Source organism: Notechis scutatus, chromosome 1 (assembly GCF_049901735.1).
Source record: "Notechis scutatus isolate UNSWTSFEM ecotype Mainland chromosome 1, rNotScu1.2, whole genome shotgun sequence".
NCBI classification, from domain to species: Eukaryota; Metazoa; Chordata; class Lepidosauria; order Squamata; family Elapidae; genus Notechis; species Notechis scutatus.
In genome coordinates this window covers 171,861,559-171,879,324 of record NC_142009.1, presented here as the reverse complement: position 1 = coordinate 171,879,324, position 17,766 = coordinate 171,861,559, and the positions used below count along the sequence as shown (strand labels likewise).

Here is a 17,766-nt window from a genome sequence, read left to right as displayed (position 1 = left end):
GGCTGAGAAAATGATAGGCCCCAAGTCACCCAGGCAGTAGAACTAAAACTCATGGTCTTCTGTTTTCTAGCCTGATGCTTTTAATCATTAGACCAAACTGGCTGTTGTGGTCTCAACTGTGGTTTCAAGTCAAGAACTATTTGTACACACACTAAATCTGTAGATGGTATTTGCTTAATCAGTTGATCTATTTTTTTCCCTTTGTTGCAGAACTACAAATTGTGATGTAAGGTCCCAAAATGTACTTGAGTCACCAGAGCGCCAAAGAGAGAGACCCAAGAAGAGGTTTGGAAAAAATACCAGCTTTTGTTTGTACAAAGAAGAGCTGGGTAGACATTCCACAACATACAAAGAGCGTGCAGTGAAAGGCCACACCTTGGGGAAGGTATGGTGTCCTTTTATACCTTCAGAGATATCAGCTTAGTACCCAATTCTGGTCCCCTGGCCAATGTCTTCCCTATAGCTGCACTGACCGTGCAGCAAGGAAGGGAGGCGGGCGCTGGGTGCTTACCAACACAGGTATTTGCCTGGTGTATCCTTGCCAAGCTATGACATATTCTGTTCCAGGCACCTAGTTATACAAAAAAACCAAGATAACAGAAATTAGATCACTGGTAGAAGTAAATGACACAGGTAATTCTAATTCTTACAGAAGTGAAATAACAAGTTATTATGTCCCACTAATTCTACCTATTCTACTATTATGTCCCTTCAGTGAGAATACAGAGTGGTTTGCCCCACCTTTCAACTCCTGCTGTTCTGCTCCCCAATTAGCTTGACTGTTAAAATTTGGATTTTAGAAAGTCCAACTACATGACATTCAAATGGCAAATGTTCACGTTTCGGGTGCTGTATAAGTTGGGGGTGGGTGGGAGAAAAAAGTAGAACATAGCATTGAAGTTCGAAATCTGCAGTTGCTATGACAACTAGAAGATGGTTCAGCATGTCAGCCAACCATGTTTTTTCATAACTTGAATAGCCACATATCCTCTATAGTAATAAATCTTCTGCTTGGAAGTTCAGTGTCTAATACTATACAAGAGAAAAGGGAACTCTGGTTGTTGCTTAGCAGCACCTATCCTTACCAAATTAGCAGGCATGCAAGCTGTGGTAACTTTATCTGCATGACAGGCTGCGTTGCTGTATTTTTTTCAGGTTTGCATATTAATGTATGAAAATATCACATCATGCAATTCGTGTCTTTTTTGCAACTCCTTCTGCCGTCCAACCATGTGGGTTGCAGCTCCCCTCTTTTGTGTCCTGGTTATGGTTAAAATGTCGGTAGATGGTTCCTCATAACGTTCTCTCTACCTGGGCACAAGATGGAGAAGTAAATCAGTAGCTGGCCTTTTTCAGCAAAGTTGGAAAATACGCGGCTTTCTGCCTTCGAATCTCGCTACTGTTAGGAAGAACAGTATACAACTTCAAAGGAAAGAGATGTGCGACGATGCAAATATGGAAAAGGTGCAAGACGTAACTGCTCCTAGGTGGCCGTGCGCAAAGCCGGAGCAACTAAGTTGCGACTGTCGTAAACGCTGCAAAGAGCGGGCTGTGAGCGGCTCTGGAACTCGCGCAAAACTGTTCCCGGAGTCCTAGGCGGGGGCGGAGCAAAGTTGCACTGCGCTTCTTCGGTGGGCTGTGCCTGGAGAGCGGGAAGTGATCTCAGGCGCAGAGGAAATCCCGCCTGCCCGCGCCCGGCCTGTGTGTTGTTCTCTCCGTGTTGGCGACGCCGAGGCGAGATCGGCGAGGCGCTTCTCCGGGGGTGGCGGAGGGGCCGGCTGCGTCTGCGAGGGAGACATGTCGGATCAGGTGGGAGGCTCGTGCTGGGCAGGAAGCAGCTCGCAGTCGGCCGCCCCAACCGCCCGGGCATTCCGCAGGCGGCCACAACAACCCGGGTCCCTTCGGCCGGAGGGGCTTAAAGGCATGGCAACCCCTCCCCGCCCCCGGTGAACCTAGGCCGGCTTGGTCCCCGGCTTGCCTCTCCACATCCGTTTCGTGCCCCGGGTTTAGCCTTCCTAACGTGTTTCCGGGCCATGAAATAGAATCACCCCGAACCCCCGAAATGCCCTCTCGGTAGAGCGTAGGAGACATCGGAGTTGGCTCCTATGGAGGAAACCCATTGGGAGAAATAAAAAGGCCAAAGTTTTTGTTTGGGCTCCTTTTTGTTTCTGTTTCCTCTCCACGATCCCGCTTCTCGTTCGATGCGTCTTTCATTTCAGTCTGACTTTCAGAAAAGGGGGCGAAATTTCTTCTTTAGAAACGACCACGATGATCGTAAATGAACCATTGTTTTGAGATGTTCTGCAAGACTGCTGCTTGCACCGGGAACATCAAGACTTGTTCACACGACCTGACATTTCCTGTTTGGCTTGCCTGAAGCATGTTTTGGCAGGATAGCCTTTTTTAATTGCATAAGCTTTGACATTATTTGAACAAAAATCAGATCCATGCGGTGGCCAGACGGAGTAAAAATAGAAAGGCTCTCTCTAGCCATTAATTCAAATTTGAATTTGTCCAACAAATTAAACATAATGGGCCAGTTTTATCATTAGAGTGTCTTAATCATAACATTAGCTTAATGTTAGCTTAATCTTAATGTTATGAGTCTTTGCTTCATGGAAGTGCGAGCAGCAATTTACACAAGGTTGCTTTCATTTTCATTTCCATGCAATTAATCCATATCGGGGATTATTTTAAAAACAATATAGTGACAACAATTGACTTGTTTCAGAAATAGTAATTGGAAAGTGTTAAATATAGTAGTGCAAACTTCCAGTCTCCTTCCAAGCAAATAGAGATTCAGCATGGACACAGGGCTCATTCATATAATGCTATCATAAAGTGTTATATTTGAGCAGTTCGACTGTTTTATGAATTTGCATAGGGAATCCCTATTTTTTAAAGTGGGGAAGAAATTGGGCTGTTAATTTTTTCTTATTTTTTTTTCTAAATATTTCAGCCAGTGATATTATTACCTCAGTGCCATGTCAGTCGGTAATCCTGCATTTCAGATTTTCTTCAGTATCAAAAGAAAAAGTACTGGCTATATGTATGTGATGTTGCTTGTTTTTATTATTTTTTTCTGGTTTGTATAACTTAATTTACATTCCAAGTCAGAGAGAAAGATACCAAATACTGTCCTCACATGTTTTCTACTCAGAGAACTAGAAATGTGGGAGGGACAGGGCTTCAGTGCACTAAATACTGGAAACCTCTAAAATCAGTTGATTTAGAACTAACTGATCTGTCTGTGATTTCAATGAAGTAGTTCATGGAATTGCTTTTACAGTTAGAATTTAAAAGTTTCAGAATATATACTAAATAGGAATTAAACTGAATCAGTAAGAAGATAATTAAAAGCAATGTAAATAAATAGCCTGTACTTTTTGATCTATATAAAATTGAAACTTGGAGGTCTAACTCTCCAGAGAAGCATAAGTAAGGGGATTTACATTTAATTAGGCACTACCAATAGCTTTTTCAGTGAATAAGTAGGCTATGTATTTATGTTTTATGTATTTACTGTACCTTTAGGCAGTTGTACATTCTGTCTGCATATAGATTGTGACTAACAGAAGCCTCTTATTCACTATTAATTGCAAAATAAGCTGTAATTTAACTATGTTTTGAAGTAAAGAAAGGCTAGGCTTCTTTATTGCTAACAATATTTTATCTTGTGATTTGAGAAAGGAGCAAGTACAAGTAGTCCTTCACTTTCTACCACAATTGAGCCCAAAGTTTCTGTTGCTAAGCAAGGCAGTTGTTAAGCAATTTGTACCTCGTTTTATTACCTTTTTTGCCATACTTGTTAAGCAAATCACTCCAATTGTTAAGTGAATCATGCGGTCATTAAGTGAACCTGACTTCCCCCACTGGTTTTGCTTGTGGAAGCTGACTGGGAAGGTTACCAATGGTGATCACATGACCCCAGGTCAGTGCATCTGTCATAAATACATGCCAGTTGTCAAACACCTAAATTCTGATCACATGATCATGATGCTGCAACAGTTGTAGGTATTGACTACTGGTCATAGGTCACATTGATCTCAACAACAGTTCATTGAGTGACTGTTAAAAGTTACTACAGCACTGAAAACAGACCTATGACCATTTTTCACACGACTGTTGCAGCAACCCCATGGTCACATGATCAAAATTCAGATGCTTAGCAATTGGTTCATATTTATGACAGTTACACTGTTCTGAGGTCATGTAATCATCTTTGTCATCTTCTGACAAGCAAAATCAATGGGAAGTCAGATTCACGTAACAACTGTGTTACTAACTTAACAACTACAGTGATTCACTAACAACTCTGGCAATTTTGTGAAATGGGCCAATATTCATTTAACAACTGCCTCATTTAGCAACAGAAATTTTGGGCTCAATTGTGGTTGTAAGTCAAGGACTACCTGTAATCATTTCTTAGATTTTGCAGATTGGACCAAGCACCCAGATAGCTATAATTTTGCTTATTGAGAGTATTTGATCTTCAATGATTTTTCCTCTCAGTTTCCTAGCTACATTTTTATCATATAGAAATTAAAATTGGAATTTAGAGTCTTTTTTTAAGCTCTGAATTGCTGCTTTTTTAAAAAATATAATCAACCATAAAATAAATGAAATCAGAACTCTAAAAATTGGAAATCATTTAGTACTTTGTAGCATCTTAGTTATAGCGTTAACAGATGCATTATGTTTTTATTAATGAATCTAGTCATGTTGAGTTTATTTTATGTTCTTCCTCTTCCTCTAATCTTGTCTGAAGACAAAAGAGCTTGAAGAAATTCCAAAGAAAACCCTTATTATGAACAAATTTACTCTTAATATGCAAAAAAGAGAAGCATGAAAAGAATATTCTCATAGTTATCATTTTTGTCTCTGTATATGTTTTCTTTTTTATTACAGGAAGCCAAACCTTCAGCAGAGGATTTGGGTGATAAAAAAGAGGGAGAATACATTAAACTTAAGGTCATTGGGCAGGTGAGTTCTAATCTATTCTAGTTTATCCTTCCTAATTTTACATGTATAACCATATAGATAGGTAGAGTTATATAGTATGTCAGTTCTTTTTCTTTTTAATATTTTCCTGCAAGTATAGGATCTGCCTTTTTTATCTACTAAAATATATTTAACGTAGTACTGTATATATGTAGACTAGTAAATGGTGTTTGTATTTTGTAAACAGAAGTATTCTTGCATAAGAGGACTCTAAAATTTCTTAAGTCCTATCATAATCAGGAGGCTGATTTTGTATTAAATGTGAGCTTTCAGTTTTTATACAAGTTATAAATTCTAGAAGCCAAAATAGATTTAGTCTTTCTTATATACATGCATCTAAAATAAATAAGTTGAAAATAAACAAGTTATAAAATAAAAAATAATCAAACTAAAATAAACAATAAGAATCAATGTGTTATGAGTTTTTCTGTTTTAAAGTCACAAAAATTGTGATTGTTCCCTATAATAAAATATTTGAAACATTTCAAGTTTTATTGCAAATTCGAAACAAAATGTTACTGTGTCCCTCATAATTTGTTTTATTTTTAACATAGTTTTTACAATGGAAGATTATACTTGCAAGCTTATATTTCAATATGAATTCAGTGGTAATAAAGAATCTGACAGCAAAAATCTGATTACATTTACTTACCAATTCTATATTAAGTTATACTAAGTTACTTACACTTTACCTACAGAAAAGTTGGGTTTATTAAAATATTTTTATTAATAAGAATCAACAATTAAACCTGATTTCAGGCAGATTGCAGTCTCTCTTTTATGTCCAAAATAGTTCTTGTTGATCACTGAACATGAGTTTAAAAAGATTTTTATTCCTAACCCTATTGCAAACTAGTGGCATTAGGGATGTAATCTCTTTTATTGGCTAAAATAGGATTGTTTAAGAAAAAATTGAATAAAATGTTAATCCATCAACTTCTGAAATAAATCTCTTGTGTGTGAAAGAATTTAAGAAAGAGCAATTTAAGAAAGATGTAAGAAAATGTGAAACTCAAGTGTGGAATGACACAATTTGTTATATCTCAAGCATATGATCATACTTAAGGAAAAAAGTATTGGATTCAAGCTCAAAACATTTTACATATCTATAATAAGTGCCATTTTAATACTATGTACCAGTAGAATTATTATATTTTGTGTTCAATTTGCAGGACAGCAGTGAAATTCACTTCAAGGTGAAAATGACAACGCATCTAAAGAAACTTAAAGAATCATACTGTCAGAGACAGGTTTGTAACTTGAAGTTTTCCTTGCTAACATGATGTCAAATATAAGAAGTTCAGTTTTTATGTTCCTCTGCATCTGACTGAATATATTACTGCATAAAATTAAAATAAACAAATGGATGGTAGACAGTAGTGAATATCTGGGTTTTTGTTCAGTCAGTTAAAATTGACTCCATTTCTCTTCGTTTAGGGAGTTCCAATGAATTCACTCAGGTTCCTCTTTGAGGGTCAGAGAATTACTGATAATCATACTCCAAAAGAGGTAAGTATTCTTGGAGATCAATTCCTAATACTGTTTGTAGTTATGTCAGTATTATATAGCTTTTTGGCAATAGTTATTCGAAATAGTTAGATTGACCTAAAACAAGCAAACAATCCAATCCTGGTTACTTAAGAGTAGAAATGAATTTATTTAACAAAGTGAATTTCCATTTTAAATTATATTGTTGAAATGAACAAGTTTGAGGAAACCTGGAGTGGTCATTTGCTTTGAAGAATTGTCAGCACTTTTCAATTATTGTAGTACAAAACAAAATTCTGGATATTTGTAAATATCTTTTGTACCAGGCTCTTAATTGATACATATTAAGGTTCTAGAAAAACTAAATTAGATTCTGGATGTCTCCTATCAGTAAATGTACTCAACAGTTTGTACTACCCAACCATATTCAAGACATGTTTTCTTGAAAAGCAACCCCTACTTCCATATGTCCAAATGTGAACTATGCTTTAACATCTTCATGTTTGACAAGGTTCTCCAGAATTGTTCAAAAAATTTGACTGGATAGTATTAACCTTTCAAACTTACATTTTAATTTTCTGGCAAAGAAAAAAGTGATACAGATTCTCTGATCTTAAAAAATTCTAAAAGTTCCCTTGGTATAAAGTTTTAGATATCTATTGTACATATATTTCCTCTGGTACATAGTTTATCTAGTCATTTTTCACCTGTAGGTATATTAGAACGTAGAATGGTGAATAAATTTTGATCAAAATTACAGAAACAAACATTGCCTGAAAGGCCGCATTCTGAAGGTTAAATTGTGGCTCTAAAATTGTTCTGTATGACCCAAATGGATTCAAATAAGTAAAAATTATGTCCCATTATATTACAGAACTTATTTTCAAGTTGGTTAGTTAAAACCTTTAAGTATTTATATAGTTCTGTTTGAATTGTAAATTAAAGCTTGTAAGTGTAATATTTCCAGAAAATGAGGTCCAGATATTTTAAAGATAGCAGGGTGCTATTAAGAAGCCTTTCCTGCAGGTGCAGTCCATGTGATTATTACTATGACAGTTCTGTGTGATCTCTTGTAAAGAGCTTTTAAAAGTTCGTCCTTGATTTTTTAAAATATATTTTCTAAAAACTGAATAGTTTTAAATGTTACCTAAATTAAATAAAATAGTAGAGTAACATTTGCATTTTATAAACTGATTTTCAAAATTTATCCATTAAATTGGTACGTGCTGGTTCATCTTTTTGGGGGAAAAATCTTCCTCCAGAAGTTAGGGAAACAAATTAAGGAGAAATGCATTGGTCTTTAAAAATTGGAAGGCAGGGTGCATGAAAATCTGTTTTATCTGCTTTCTTTCATATTTGGAATTTTGGATTCAACCTGTGTTCCTCTAAAATATAAGTAAAATTGGTATCACAATACAGTTTGGATTATTTTATTAGATAAATAATATAATTCGATTTTGGGGATTTGAGTACATATGAACAATATGTATTGCTTCCTAGTTGACAGTGAGTAGTCAACTTTAGTGATCTAATCTACTAAGAAGGCTCAAACCTGACTAGTACATGATAGAGAAATCTTCAGAAAATGTACAGCTGTAGGCAAGACAGGACAGTTAAAAAACTTCCAAGAAGATGGCAGTGGCAAACCATTTTATTGCTATGAAAACCATGAAGTTCCCAAGAAATTGTAACTTATTAAATGTTTTTTCAGCATTTCCATCAATTAGAGAATAACTTCCAGTTCCAATTACTGTCAAGTGAGGACCACTTGTATATATAAGAACTGATAATACTAAAAAAACTGACAAGACAATAAAACGTAGATGCTGTTCCTGGAGTTACCTTACCACCCTGCATCTTTCCTACATTATCCACAAAGCTCATGAGAATGGCCTTTTATTTTATTCTATAATCATTTATTTATTAAATGTATTTGCCATCCATCTCAGGTGTGTGATTCTAGGTGACTAAGAATGTTTTAAAAAGGAAATGATTACCCAAGCTCTGCAAAATATTTATAATCTCTACATTTATTTATTCATTTATTTAAAATTTTATATGATCATCCATCTTAACCAAGCTCATAACTATACTATCATTAAACAGCACTGTATTTCACAGAAGTCTCTTATGCATGGAGAAAGTGAAACATCATTCTATAGCTTATATAAACAGTTTGATAATTATCTTAATATAGTGCAGAAGACATTACCAAAGTAATTTACCAATATGTATGGAATTATTTTAATTTAAAATTAGGGCTTAAACCATGCTTTATGGTATAAGATATTTAATGATTGTGTATTGTGGCATACTTATTTTTTTAAATAAAGTTTTAGTAAGCCCGATACTTGCTGAGAATCTCTTTATATATGCACTGTTTACTTATTTGTTAACTCTGCTGCTAGTTTCTTCTGCAGAAAATCCACGGAACCAATGTGCATGGTGAGCATCCAATATGGCTCTATATTTTGGATTTTTAAAAATAAAATTGTGGTTCTTATTTTACAGCTTGGAATGGAAGAAGAAGATGTGATTGAGGTTTATCAGGAACAGACAGGAGGCCATTCAACAATTTAGAATGTTTGTTTTTTCCCCTTTATCCTTTTTTATTTTTAAATAATAGTTCTTTTGTAATGTGGTATATAACACTGAATTAAAACCAACACCACATTCCTATGTTTTAAATATTATTTCCAGTTGTCTGTTTTGAATTATTGTGCTCATTATACAGTCATTGTGTCAGACTTTTGTGATCCTACTACAGTTGTACTTCCCAATTTCTCCAATTTCCTCTTTAGTAAAGCAACTGTCTACACATGCAGTTACATGTTGGCAATGGTCATGTGTCCAAGCGTTGGCTATTTGGCAGTAGGCAGAGGTTTCTACTATTCACGTTGGCCTGAAATTTAGGTGTGTGACTTTTATTTGTGGATTTTAAGAGAAGATATGGAAACTTTTTGAAATATAAACAGAAGGATTATGTCCTAATATTAAGAAGAGTTTTCTGTAGATTTTACTGGGAAGTATCCAAATACTGATGGCAAAAATGTAGTTTCTTTATGGTAATATTATCTTTGAAATGGCTTCACTGAAGATAACATGGAAATTGTTTGGGGTTTTGTCAACAGAAGATCCTAGGAAAGTTTTAATTAATGTACATCTTCATGCAACAAGAGTTATGATTTTTATGTTGTACCTGTTTGCCTGGAATGTGGTTTTTCAATGAACATAGATTGTATTGGCTTCCCTTTAAATAAATAAGAGGAAACAAATTCATAAACCTCTGCATTTTCTTTTAAGACTTAAATTTGGAAGATTATTTGAAAAACTAGTGAAGAATATTTAAAGAAGATAATTTCTTATCGATGCTGGAGGATGTTACACAGGAAAAAAATTGATTCACTTTTGAGAATTAGCACTTTCCCTGCTACTTGCTCTCAGTGTATAAGTAGAAATCAAGAATTTATCTTTCTCCGGAAGTTGTATTTTGTTATGTGTAGCTCCGGAACTCTGAAAATTAATGGTAAAGTAATGAAGAATAAATATGGAAAAAATGAAAATGCTATCTAAACATCTTCAGTGGTGTTTAAAAAACAGGGATGTACCAATTCTTCAGTTACAGAGAATCACAGAAAATATTGGGACTCAAATTAGATATGAATAACAATAAATGTATTGATTTCAATACAAGTTAACACTATCTTGTAATCTATATTGGAAAACCTAGGTACTTTGCAGAATTACATGCATGCACTATTAGTGTAATAAAGATTAGAAACACTGAAAAAGCATTGATCTAGATCAGTATCCTCACTTTTTAGAATTCAAAAGTTTTTCTTTTGACTTCAATAGGTTCAGGATTGAAGACCTGGCATTAAATCCTGTTTGTATAGAGAAGTAAACTAGTTCATTTTTCAGACAGCTCCCATTGGCAATCTTAGAGTGTAAGTACCCCTGAAAATAAGTTAATTTTCTGGAAATAAATTATTCATGTTTGGAAGTTATATGAAATAGTGTTCTGTAATGAGGCCTGGTCAACAAAACTTTTTTTTTTCCTAAGTGATTTTTTTCCCTAAGTCTAATTCAAAATGTTCTATCTTATCTCTTAGTCAATTGCAGAACTGTCATAGAAAACCTGTCAATTCTAGAAAGATTCTTTAGCTCAGGTTTGCAATATTGATGGCAGGACTAGAAACACTGCTCTACCTCGGCTTTATTTTCGTTGCCAGGGGAATGGGAAAGGTCAGAAATTAAGACTGCAGTGTTCTTAAGCATTCTTTAACAAACCATTTAATTGTATTTAATTTTCAGGCACTTAACTGTAAAGTGTTAAATGGATCTTCTCCAATGCTTGTAGTTTCCATGTCCAACTTCTGATGCCTTTTTGTACGCATGCCAAACTTTTTTTAAAAATTAAAACTTGTTTTCAAAAATCAAAATCTGGGCTTAAGTGTTATCCATATCTTTAGCATTAAATATTTGAATGAAGTCAGTGGGAAGGATTTGTAATGTGATCCTTGATTATTTGCCCCTTACGTTTATGTTTCTTCTAGAGGGTGGGCAGCAGTTTGCAAGAGAAAAGTTTTAAATGTCTACAATAAAACCCATAGTTATTAAAGATTAAACACTTAAAAATAAGACTCATTTTTTAAAAAAAGCATAATTAGTCTGAAAGAAAATTTGGGAGCCAGCTGAATTTGCTTTAAGAAGAACTTGAACAGCTGGGAATTCCTTACACCTGAGCAGTAGGTTACACCAGACCAATTTCTAGGATCATAAAAATTAATTCACAGTTAAAACACAAAACACTCAGAAATGAGAGTATGAATCATGTTCGTAGGCTGTCTCTTAAATAGAAATCCCAAGGCCCCTATTTCTGAAGACCACCTTGTTAACATGTTATTCATCAGGAAACATGTTATTATACAGTATATAACATGTTATTCATCAGGAAGGTCTATATTTCTATTTTACAAAACAAAAATATAGTTCATGTCTTAATCTCGAGATTTATAACCTAAAAGACAGTCTCTTATACCTTAGGAGTTTTCAAAGGAAAGAGCCTACTTTATAGCCTAAAAATGAAATAGCTAGAAGGGTAGAGAAAAAATAATTTAAAGTTTAGAGATGAAACTGCATAGGAACCAATCAAAAGCAGGACCCACAGATGGCATTTACTACCACCTATCAAGCTAGCTTGACTATGGTTGGGGTCAGTGCTAAAGGAAATGCGGCATGTTTGCAATAACAGCAAATAGATTATATTTACATATACCCACACACATCCCAGTATGGGTTAAATTGTTTAGATTCAGAACATTGTCTAGATATATCAGCACTTTCTTAGGGATCAGACAAAATTTGAAGAAAAGTATTTAGTAGCACTTCTTAGTCTGTCAGAAAAACCTGTCAGAATGCAAGTTTGCTTTTATAACTACTCAAAAAAATATTTGGGGATGGCTTAGGACTTTAATCATCTTCTGTTGTAAAAGAACGCTGGAAGTAGGAATAAACCCACGGACGTGAAATATCCTGTCTTCGATCTAGTCCACAGGCTTCTACAAGTAGTTGATACTGAAATTGTTGCTCCTTCTCCAGTTCTGCCATTTGTCTGGAACCATATAAATTAATAAAAGAAAATCTAATTTTAACAAGATTATAGGGAACAGATACAGAAAATTGAAATGGGCTGAAAAGCAAAGACCAGTCCCTAGCTGAACAAAGAAGATAAAGGGGCAAGGGATTTCTTAGAACTCATCCCTTGTTGGGACACAGAAGAGCTTCTACGTGACACCTTCAGGTATGGACAAACTAGTTTCAAACCCAGTCTTTCTTAAATCTCGGATCTCAAGCAATATGCAGCATTAATGCAATAATCACCAATTTATAACTTGTAAAATAAGAATTACAGTATGTATTCCACTAAAAATTCTTGCCATAGCATTTGGGAGCAGCTAAACATTGGGGAGAATTTTACAGGAAATTCACTGCCATTAACATTAAGCATTACTCGAGTATAAGCCGAGTTTTTCAGCCCATTTTTTGTGCTGAAAAAACCCCCCTCGGCTTATACTCGAGTCAGATTCCCCTCTGAAAAAAAATGGTGTGGAGCTCCGGAGCTGGGCAGACGCTTCCCTGCTTCCGTGTTTCCTTTGCAACTTTTAAGCATGGGGGTAATCGGAAGCAGAAAAGTTCTTGCATGAGGATATATTGTTTTTTCTTTTTTTAACTGTTTTTAGGGGGGGGGGGGAAGACCCACCGTCATGTGAGAATGCTCAGACACGAAATCTATCCGCCTGAAAATAAGTGTGTGTGTGTGGGGGGGGATTTTAACAGAGGGAAGATGTAGGGAGAAGGCAAAAGCTACGGAAGATCCTTCAGGGGAAACTGAGGGGGAGACTCACCCTTGGTCCAGATGAGCCCCCTTCCCCGCCCCTAAGGAAGCAGAGGCAGCCAGCAAGGGCAGGCAAGCCCCGCTTCAGAGACTGTCCGTCCTCGCTCCCACCCAAAGCCACGAAGTCCCCCAATCGCGCAGCCCAGAATCGCACTCCCCTCAGGGGGCAGCAACGATGCCCGGTTTTTCCCGAGACAAGAAGCTCCGCCGTGCAATGAAAGCGCCCTGGCTCTAGGCTCGCGGGCTCAGAAAACAACGCGAGCCGAGGTCGCTTCGGCTCCACTCGGCTTCTCCAACATCCGGCACCGCCCTGTTCTATGTGCCGGGCCCGGCAAGTCCGAGCAGCCAGCGCGTGGAGCAGGGCGGCGCCGGAGATCGTTGGCTGCCTCTTTCGCAGCACGGGAGGCCTCCCCCGGCTGGCCAGCTGCTCTCCTCCTTCTCTGCCTGTTTGTTCTGTGTGACCGAGGAGGAGGAGACCGGCCAGCTGGTTGGGGAGGCTTTCTGCGCCGAGGAGGCGGCTGTTGGTGTCCGGCTTTGCTCCGCTTCTCCGGCGCGGCCCTGTTCTTTACTTGGGCAGCCGGGCGCCCGCAATGGGAAGGGAAAGGCAAAAAGCGCTTTCCCTTCCCGAGGCGACGGGAGGCCTCCCCCGGCTGGCCAGCTGCTCTCCTCCTTCTCTGCCTGTTCGTTCTGTGTGACCGAGGAGGAGGAGACCGGCCGGCTGGTTGGGGGAGGCTTTCTGCGCCGAGGGAGGCGGCTGTTGGTGTCCGGCTTTGCTCCGCTTCTCCGGCGCGGCCCTGTTCTTTACTTGGGCAGCCGGGCGCCCGCAATGGGAAGGGAAAGGCAAAAAGCGCTTTCCCTTCCCGAGGCGACGGGAGGCCTCCCCCGGCTGGCCAGCTGCTCTCCTCCTTCTCTGCCTGTTCTGTGTGACCGAGGAGGAGGAGACCGGCCGGCTGGTTGGGGGAGGCTTTCTGCGCCGAGGGAGGCGGCTGTTGGTGTCCGGCTTTGCTCCGCTTCTCCGGCGCGGCCCTGTTCTTTACTTGGGCAGCCGGGCGCCCGCAACGGCGCCCACGGCGGCAACAGGCAGTTCCGCCCGGGCTCCGCTCAGGTTTCCGGCTGGGGCTGTCGGGAGTTGCTGCCGCCGGTGCGGCCCCAGTCCCGTGTCGCCTCGGGAAGGGAAAGGCAAAAAGCACTTTGTTCTGTGTGACTGAGGAGGAGGAGACCGGCCGGCTGGTTGGGGGAGGCCTTTCCCTTCCTGTTGCGGGCGCCCGACTGCCCAAGTAAAGAACAGGGCCGCGCCGGAGAAGCGGAGCAAAGCCGGACACGAACAGCCGCCTCCTCGGCGCAGAAAGCCTCCCCAACCAGCCGGCCGGTCTCCTCCTCGGTCACACAGAACAAACAGGCAGAGAAGGAGGAGAGCAGCTGGCCAGCCGGGAGGCCTCCCGTGCTGCGAAAGAGGCAGCCAACGATCTCCGGCACTGGCTGCTCCACGCGCTGGCTGCTCAGACTTGCCGGGCCCGGCAGATAGAACAGGGCGGTGCCGGATGTTGGAGAAGCCGAGCGGAGCCGAAGCGACCTCGGCTCGCGTTGTTTTCTGAGCCCGCGAGCCTAGAGCCAGGGCGCTTTCATTGCACGGCGGAGCTTCTTGTCTCGGGAAAAACCGGGCGTCGTTGCTGCCCCCTGAGGGGAGGGCGATTCTGGGCTGCGCGATTGGGGGACTTCGTGACTTTGGGTGGGTGGGTGGGAGTGAGGACGGATGGAGTCTGTGAAGCGGGGCTTGCCTGCCCTTGCTGGCTGCCTCTGCTTCCTTAGGGGCGGGGAAGGGGGCTCATCTGGACCAAGGGTGAGTCTCCCCCTCAGTTTCCCCTGAAGGATCTTCCATCGCTTTTGCCTTCTCCCTACATCTGGGGCTGTCGGGAGTTGCTGCTGCCAGTGCGGCTCCGGTCCCGCGTTGCCTTGGGAAGGCTGGGGCAAAACCAGGAGCCGCTGAGCCTGAGCCTCCGGTGCCACTGCCGCTGTTGCAAAGCGCTGCCGCGGCTCTTCCTTTTTGCCTTTCCCTTCCCGAGGCGATGCGGGACTGGGGCAGCGCCGGCGGTAGCGAGTCCTGACTTAGGGGGCCTCCGAGGGAGGGGAAGAGAGTGACTCCTGCCTCCCGCTGTCATCATCATCTTCTTCTTTTGGGTTAGTGAATCAATTAAACCTTTCATGATAGTGAGATCGTTTCCCATATTAATTATTTTTATTTTTGAAATTTACCAGTAGCTGCTGCATTTCCCACCCTCGGCTTATACTCGAGTCAATAAGTTTTCCCAGTTTTTTTGTGTAAAATTAGGTGCCTCAGCTTATATTCGGGTCGACTTATACTCGAGTATATATGGTAATTATCAATTGGCAAAAGTGTATTGCTTAGAAAAAGCCATTCTTACCACAAACTATAGGAGCATATTTACTAGTAAGGGGCAGAATACACTACAATGAATACTTATTGGATACCTGGACATTTAAATGAAAGACATAGCTTCATGGATGATTTCTGCTTATGAAATCAGCCTGATCCTTGACCCATCCATTTTTTATTTTTTTTGGTAAAGACTGAGCTTTGCTCCTGCCTCAGTCAATGTAAGGTGACTGGTGGATAATACTGTATTTACTGGATAAAGGAAGAGGTTCTAATCTAGAAATGTGATTCAGTTCACTTAGGCTAGGGATGTCAAACTTGATTTCATTGAGAGCTGCATCAGGATTGTGTTTGACCTTGGGGGAGGGGCTAGGCTGGGTGTGGCCAGGGTGGGCGTGGCCAGCATGCCATCCCTCATGTTTGGTGTCTGGTGGCCCAAGTGCTCAGCCAGTGAAAATGGGCTCCTGAGCTCAATTTTCAGCTGGGACGGCCTGCAACCTGCCAGCGAAAATGGAGCTTGGGAGGACCGCACAAATCTCTTGTAAGCTCCATTTTTGCTGGCAGAGGCACCACGGTCTAGTCCTTCAATGTTTCCAGGGCAGCCCTGCAGGCCAGATTTAAGCATCGCGTGGACCAGGTCCAGCCCCTGGGCCTTGAATTTGATACCCCTGACTTAGGCTAAGAGGAAGACTGATGTTATCTAACATTAAATTAGGCTTCTCGTAGATCCAATGCTATAACAGCTGAAAACAGGCATCCTGTCATAATTCACTATTAAGAATAATTTTTTCCTAGGAAGTTCTGTATACCTTGAGAGTAATAACGCTTGCTTTCTTGCTTCTTCCAAAGCAACTCTAGCCTCTTCCTCAGCTCTTCTCCTTTTCTCTTCAGCCTCAAGCCTCATTTTCTCTTCTTTCTCCTTTTTCCTCTTCTCATATTCCAACCTTTGCTCCTCGGCCATCTCTGCTAGCTGTCGCTGTTCTTCCTCCAGTTGCATTTCTATTTCTTTCTGTCTGCGTTTTTCTGCTTCTAAGGAGAGAAAGCAAGCAAGCTAGCTACTAGCTATTTCTATTTCAGGAGGAATAAAGTAATTGAAGTGAAAAGACAGGAAAACTCTGTATTTAGGGGAAACCTCAAGTGGATGATTAATTAGATGTTTTATTGCAAAACATTAATATTTTGTAGTGCGGAAAGCTAGAGGACCAAAGGGAAACGTGCCAAACAATAAACAGTTCTAGTGTAATGTTGGGACTGAACAAAGGAAGTGGGCATAAATAAAACTTCAAAAAACAAAATATGAACTTAGGCCAATTTCACTCTCAGCCGAATCTGCCTCTTGTAGAGATAAAACAAGGAGCGTTGGGAAGTAGAACCAAAATAAACCTCTAGCTGATAGTAAGTTGAACTCTTTGATATTTTCACCAGAAATCGAACACTTATGCCTACACAGGCATTTCCTTCAGCTGTTGTATTGCTGTTAACATTAAAATTGCTTTTAGATTTTATCATCTTTACTGGTTTAAATTACCATACAATTTATTATATTTATAACAATTATTTTGTTTTTATGAAAAGCAGTATAAAATGTTGAAAATTAAAGAGTTGTGCAGTGGAGTACTTTGATCCATGCGATAGACCATTGTCCTGCATAAAAATCATGGTTTTCTTGAAAGATGCAGACTTTTTCCTGTACCACTGCTTGAAGAAAGTGTCCTCTAAAAACTGACACTAGATTTGGGAGTTGATTTTGAGTCCATTTTCAACCCAAAAATGTCCAATTAGCTCATCTTTAATAACACCAGCCTATACCAGTACCCCACTTCCACCTTGCCTGCATCTGAGTCGAAGTGAAGCTCTGTGCCTATTACTGATCCAGCCATGGGCCCATCCATCTGATCCATCAAGAGTCACTCTCATCAGTTCATAAAACCTTTGAAAAATCTGTCTTTAGATATTTCTTTTTTTTTTTTTCGAAATTTTTTTTAAAGACAAACAAACCATCGTTAACCATTAAATACATAAAACCTCTCCATTATTAATTTTACAAGTCAAATAAGATATTATTTTATACAACATAATTCTATTTGTCACCATTTCAATATAACCATATAGATATCGCTTAACAAATTTCTCATTATTTCTCTTTTCGTATTCAATTTCATTAATTATTATTAATTTTCTATATTTATCCAGTTTATAATCATCATCTTCATTCCTCTCTGTCTTGTTTAACATTATTCTCATCCAACATTCCTCCGAGGTTTTATTAATTCTCAAAGAAAACATAGACACACAAAACACAAAAATATAAAACTTCTTTTAAGAAAGTAGTTGGGCCCCAGATTACCTCTCTTTGTATGGACTTCAATTAAATTCGTGCTCATCTTATATACCATTACCTATCTTATTTACCATTCTATATCTTCTATATAACTTCTCCCCGCTTTTCACTCTTCTTATTTCTATTTTATTTAATTCATTTTAA

General features: G+C 39.3%; 2 protein-coding genes and 1 long non-coding RNA gene across 4 annotated transcripts in view; 2 read left to right on the top strand and 1 right to left on the bottom strand.

The window, feature by feature from the left end:
* LOC148133098 (uncharacterized) overlaps window positions 1-17,766 on the top strand; it is a 704,593-nt gene that overhangs the window by 632,985 nt on the left and 53,842 nt on the right. The window lies entirely within an intron of this gene.
* On the top strand, window positions 1,665-10,931 carry SUMO1 (small ubiquitin like modifier 1). The gene is made up of 5 exons (XM_026681284.2): window positions 1,665-1,809; window positions 4,909-4,983; window positions 6,174-6,251; window positions 6,439-6,510; window positions 9,001-10,931. The coding sequence occupies exons 1-5, from the start codon at window positions 1,798-1,800 to the stop codon at window positions 9,067-9,069; spliced, it is 306 nt and encodes a 101-aa protein (XP_026537069.1). The 5' UTR covers window positions 1,665-1,797; the 3' UTR covers window positions 9,070-10,931.
* The window catches only part of KIAA2012 (KIAA2012 ortholog), a 140,390-nt gene continuing 131,890 nt past the window's right edge, over window positions 9,267-17,766 (bottom strand). For both annotated transcript variants that reach the window (XM_087949790.1, XM_087949797.1), the window contains exons 21-22: window positions 16,091-16,310; window positions 9,267-12,103 (exon numbers count right to left, since the gene is read on the bottom strand). In XM_087949790.1, coding sequence (XP_087805916.1) covers window positions 11,962-12,103; window positions 16,091-16,310 — 362 coding nt within the window. In that variant the 3' untranslated portion in view covers window positions 9,267-11,961. The remainder of the gene's footprint in view (window positions 12,104-16,090; window positions 16,311-17,766) is intronic.